Genomic DNA, 6,409 nt, shown 5'->3' on the forward strand with positions numbered 1-6,409 from the left:
ATATAATGACTAAGGCACTTGGTAAACAGGAGCATCAATTTTTTGTTTCTAAACTAGGACTTAAGCTCTATCAAGATAGTCCATCTTGAGGGGGGGATATAGAGTATTAAAGTTAGTTAGGAAAGTTGTTAGAACTAACTATAACTAACTCAATACACCTAATCTCTATATTCTATATAAATACCCTCCTTTGTAATAGAATCATAAGTTTTGTAATAATAACAAAATATTCTCTTTCTTCTATCTCTTTCTCTCTTTCTCTCTGTTAATCAGTCATCAAATATAATCTTCATATCAATCATATGATTATGATCATCTAGCTTGATCATGGTTTATAAATACCTTCCAAACTTTTAAGAACCGTAAAATATGCCTTTTCTCACATTTTATGATGGATAGGATTGGATCATTTCAGTGGCTGGATAAGATGGTTTTTATCACTACATTAGTACATAGGTAGTACCATTGTGAAATTAGTCAAAAGTATTACACTCCAAATGGGATTATAATACTTGCTCATCATTGAACGCGTTCAAATGCGGGCTTGGGCCGGGCTCACGTTTAATTTTTGGCCAACGGATAAGTGGGTTCGGGACGAATTAATGGGCTGGGCCTTTGTATTTTTTTTAAAAAAGCCTTCTCCGTACCCACTTTTTTAACGGGCAGGATAAACCGGGTTCAGTGAAGGGGACGACCCACAAACAACTCTACGCATCATCAAGTTACAATTACAATAACTTTATTTGAAGGAATAAAAATATGAGATTAAGATGAGATCAACAGTCTTTGGACCTTAAGAGACATGGAAAACTCATAATATAGAATGCAGGCAGGCCAACAAGAGTACATGCCCCATCCCTAGCTGAAATCCACGAGACGAAATACATAGAAAATGACACAAGAATTATATATATCTCCTAGTAGTTACAACAATGTTGATCACACAAGTTTAACTACGCAATAAAATTATTAGTCATTAAAAGACTAAAATACCTTAAACAGAAACACCTGTCTACCTACAACGATTTCCTCCCCCCTACTTATACCCATCATTTCTTCCACTAAATTCACATCAAAAACATACTCCGTAAATTATAAGTAGTACGTATTCTTCAAAATCATTCTTCACCAAAACAAACAAGGGTGTAAAATTAATATCCTGTTGAAAAGCTTTGCTTGAATGGTACAAACTGTAAGGGAATACGCTTCTTTCATGCCTTCACCCTTTTCAATCAACGTTTCTTACGTACTTCTTTCTTCTTTCTTTGCCTCTTCCAAACGAACCTGGTACTACCGCTGCTTTGGCCTTGACCCTTTTTAGAACCATCTATCTCTCTATATATCTATACGTGTTTTCCGATCGAACCCATTTCCCCAAACAACCATATTAATTATCCAACCTTGAGTCTGTCGTTAGTTGTTGTTGTCGTTGCTGCTGTAGTATTTTATTTTACGAATTATTTTAATAGTCCGACTTTGTTATGGCTATGGTGAACAACGTTTCGGTGAATATGAAGACACACAAGCAAAAGAGTAAGAAAGGCGGGTGTTTCGAGTGTCAAAAAGAAAACGTTAATGGGAAGAACAAGCGATTCTTGATAAGCATAGCAGTTTTAGGAAGTGCAGGGCCTCTGAGGTTTCTGGTCAATGAGGATGATATTGTCAGGGGAATTATCGACACGGCTTTGAAACTTTATGCAAAGGAAGGGCGTCTACCACTCTTGGGTTCGGATCCTAACAATTGTGTTCTCTATTGTGCCAACTCTGGTTTTGATGGTAAGCACGTTATCCTCTATATTCTATTTTGAGGTGTTCTATTCATTTGTTTACTTACTTTCTAATTTGTGACCATTCACCTCATCTTGAACTGCTTATTTGTTTACTTACTTTCTAATTTGTGACCATTCACCTCATCTTGAACTGCTTGTCATCGAACGAGTTTATCTCCAAAGGGCCTTTCTTTTTCTTTGGTCTTTGTCCCAACTAAAAGTAAAAATGACCGGAATAATTGTTATCTTTCGGTAGTCGTTAGATTTAAACAATACATATCTCCTATCTACCTAGTATAACAGCTACGTTTTTTCTTGGATTCCCATTGGTTGATGGAATTGAAAACATTTTTTTGAGGTAGGGACCTCCATGATCATTGTAACTATTTAATTACTCTCTCTCCTATACTTCATTTTGTTTTGCATTTTTTTTTCTCTTTTTCAAGAGTGCACAACTGAGTTCATCGTACTTTGAGGAAAAAAATTCGAAAAATCGAAAAAATATAAGTCACTTAAATACAAATATATTAAAGAACACAAATTAGTAAGAAAAAAATTTTAAAAAATATAATTCAGACTTGATCTTATTAAGATAAACTCATTAATTAACTGGATTAATAAATACAACTCAGAAACAACCTAATTTTTCTTTATAATCAAATTAGTAAGACATAATAAGAAAACATTAAATACCATATTTATTCAAACTTTAGTGAAATAATGTGAATGCAATAAGATAGAAATGAAGAATTATATTTATTCGTTAAAATTACTGAAACTGAAAAAAAAAAATTTAAAAACTTGAAAATAAAGTAAGTTTCCAGAAATTTTCGAGATTTCAAATTAATGGTTAGAAAGAAAAAAATTAATTGTTAAAATTCGTTAAATAAGAAAAAAATCAGAATTGTTTTGATAAAAAAATAAAAAAATTATTGAACTTGAAAAATATGGCCAAAAAAATCACCTACGTTTTTTTTACAATTGAAATCGAAGAATACAAGAAAAATTTATGAAGGATGAGAGAGAGAGAGAGAGAGAGAGAGAGAGAGAGAGAGAGAGAGAGTAGAACTGCGAGATTAAGAGTTCAACTGGCGCACCAATAATCTTGAAGAGGCTATAGTGTTGAGGTGAGACGGAAGTGTAATGAGAAGCAAGTGAAATATATGGCGGCAGGATTTTGGTTGTGGTAGGGTTATATGTTTTACACTTTAAGGCATCAAAATTACGAAGAATGCGGGTACATGGAGATTGGAGGGTTATGAGTTACATGACTTATGAATATGGGAGGTTATGGGTCAAATAATTGGGTTTATATTAATTTTATATTACTTAAAATAGATTAAAAGTAATGTTGACTAAGCCATGTATTAATTAAACATTACTTTTAATCTATTCTAAGTAATATAAAATTACTATTTGAACTATATTTATGCAATTTGTATTTTATGTATGGTGTTAGGTTTGTCTCCGGTTAGACTCCCTTAAAATAAAAGTATCCCGCTTTAACATTAAAACGGGTAAGTACCCATCTCATTTTAGCATCCCCTATTTACTAAATGAATAGGCGAAACTCATATTTTCCCGCCTAAATAATATTTCCTAAAATAAAGTGTAGTATTTTTAGCATATTATCTCACAATCTTTTAATGGCAAAATCTTTTAATAAATTTAATATATAAAACATTCTATATTATTTCACATTATACATAAATTTATCTCCATTATTATATGACAAAAAAAACTGTATACTTTCTTTTAAAATAATTATACATAAAAATTCATTGACTTTTAATGATAAGAAATTGCACAAAAAATGTTAATAGTAAAAATATTTTAAAAATAACATCAGTAATTTCTTGCTAAAAAGAAAATTTTCATTAAAATAATTATTTCATGACTTTATACAATTTTAATTTTTATTGCTCAAATTAAAATAAATTGATGAGAAACATAAAAAATAAGTGAATTATCAATTTAAAATCCATAAATAATACGGAGTACACTAAAAGGTAAAATCTTATAAATACTTTGCATATATTACACGGGATCTAAACTACTATATACATTAACTAAGTAAGGTAACTAATAATTACAATAATTTATTTCATTAACTTATTATCTTTTCAATAAAATTAATCTTTTCATCAAATTATATTTTTTTTTACTAAACTCTAATCTATAATCTTTTAATTAATATATTTTAATAAAAAAATTGTATCAAACTATGATTTACTAAATATTTTAATGATTCTATTATTTGAGAATGATTTGACTAATACTATGTATAAAACAAAATTATAATCCATTTTAATTACTTTCGAAACAAAAAATTGAGAAAATTTATAAATTGGAATCATTAGCTTTGCGGTATAAAAAAATATTATTTACAAAAATATATTTTAACATGCTACTCAATTCTTTTAGTTATTTCAGTTTCAACTTTTTATTTCTCAAAGCAAATTTCAATGATGAGAAAAATGAACAACTAATGAGATACCACTATTATACATCTAATTTAGTAGAAATAAAAAACTTTATAAGCCGTGCATTTAATGCACGGGGTCTAACCTAGTATAAGATAAATCTAAATCTTTTACTTTGACTGATTCTTATTACTTGACCCAGTAACCTTAAAACGGCGATACACGGGCTATAGATCGAACAATTTGGATTCCACGTGTATTATTATATGGTTATTTTTTATATTATTTTTTTTTTTTTATATTGATTCACATCAAGTCGCCTGTAAACGAGCTTAATCAATTCATTATGGTTGCATTTGGATTATGCAAGTCGGGTTAATTTAGATTACGTTAAATAGATTAACCATGTCAGGATAAAATACGGGTAAAAGTGAATATGGGTCGAATAATAGTTAGAATACGAGTTAAAAATAGTATGCGACACATTTCGTTTACCAATTTTTACATTCTCTTAAATTAAAAATATGACTTATAATCAAAAAATTTAAATGTCATAATATAATACATAATCGTGGATTTTCTGACAATAAAATATATATTCAATAAATTTTATCAATGTAGACCGTGCAATTTCTGCACGGGCATAAAACTAGTATACTAAAAAGATTAACACTTCTTCAAATTTTCCCGCTTAAATTTCCCGCCTAGGTAATACTCTCTGGGACAATATTTATTTCCTAATTAATTACTCCCTCCTATTCATTTTAACTCTCCCCTTTCAAAAGGGCACGCAAATTAAGGGTAAGATTATTTTATTGTAAAGTATTGTGGTGGTGTAAGGTAATTGGAGAGAGATAAGGTATTATTGTGGGGTAAGATGATTAAAATAAGTATTGTTGTGGGGTAAGGTGATTAAAAAAAGATAAAGTATGAGTATTAAGAGGTATTATTATGGGTAAATGTGATTAAAATAAGTATAAAATTTTACTAAATAAGAAAAGGGTGAGTTATATGAATAGATGAAAAAGGAAAGGGGAGAGTTAAAGTAAATCCAATAGTATAAGGTCATCGATTTTATACGAAATTCGAGTAAAATAACATTCTTCATCACGAAAAAAAAAAAATCCAAAAGACGTTTTCTAGGTTACAATATTAATTTCTTATTATTATAAGGAGTGGATTTGATATGGCTGTGTAAACCTTGAACCAAAAAACAAAATATTTGTTGGCATTATTGTACTTCTAACCTACTGGTACGAAATATGACAATATCATATGATATTATAATGGGGTATATAATAATTTAGGAGATAAGTAAGTTGCCTGCGCGCGTTTACTTGATCAAATTGCGTGAGAAATGCAAAAAAACATCATTATCAACCATTAGTTTTATGTATTCTCGTACGAATGGTTGTTCTTACACCTAAAGTCTGAATCATGCCTGTTGTTATGCTTTTAATTTGGTACAACTAATTTCATTCTTTAACTTGATACTCCGTATCAATGACCATTGTTACGTTGACTTATTATAATTTTTTGTTTGTATTATTTGGAGTCACATTAATTTCACTTAATTAATTATATATGTGAAGCGTTGAGTATGTGGGACGAGATCGGTACAAATGGAGCAAGGAACTTTGTGTTGTGCAAAAAGCCAGAACAAGGACCCAACATGACCGAAGCAAGAGCTAACATTATTTCAAGGAAGGCTGGTGCTAGTTGGAAATCCTGGATTAACAAATCATTGAGCTTCAAAATTTCATCTCACTAAATTTAAAGTAAAATGTAATATTTGGAGAAAGGGCATATATTCTGTCGAAAAAAAGAAAAAGATGAGAGATATCACTATATATATAAAAATAAATTGCATGTCTTATGTTTTATCCTTAAGGAAAATATACGTCTTTAAATATAGCCATGCATTACTTCCTGAGCAACTATTGTGTTTTGTTATTTTCAGTTAATTTGGGTATTGATGCAACATTATTATTTTTTGGTGACTTATTGAATCTTCGTAGTACTCATATGACTAAGGATTATGACGTTTGTTGTTAATATTTTCTTGAAATAATGTAGAGTATATACTCTCTACAACATAGCTTGTATACCCCCTTTTGTCCCGCTCATTTGTTATCCTTTTTGATTTTTTGGTGTCTCAGTCAATTGTTGTCCTTTGTATTTTAATAATGAACTTGAAAAACAATGTGATCATTCACA

General features: G+C 29.8%; 1 protein-coding gene across 1 annotated transcript; it reads left to right on the top strand.

Annotated features, from left to right (window-relative positions):
* The first annotated feature begins 941 nt into the window (after window positions 1–941).
* LOC141615079 (uncharacterized protein At4g22758-like) lies at window positions 942–6,170 on the top strand. The gene is made up of 2 exons (XM_074433639.1): window positions 942–1,776; window positions 5,785–6,170. The coding sequence occupies exons 1-2, from the start codon at window positions 1,482–1,484 to the stop codon at window positions 5,961–5,963; spliced, it is 474 nt and encodes a 157-aa protein (XP_074289740.1). The 5' UTR covers window positions 942–1,481; the 3' UTR covers window positions 5,964–6,170.
* The last annotated feature ends 239 nt before the right edge of the window (window positions 6,171–6,409 follow it).

This window comes from Silene latifolia, chromosome 11, assembly GCF_048544455.1.
Source record: "Silene latifolia isolate original U9 population chromosome 11, ASM4854445v1, whole genome shotgun sequence".
Lineage (NCBI taxonomy): Eukaryota > Viridiplantae > Streptophyta > Magnoliopsida > Caryophyllales > Caryophyllaceae > Silene > Silene latifolia.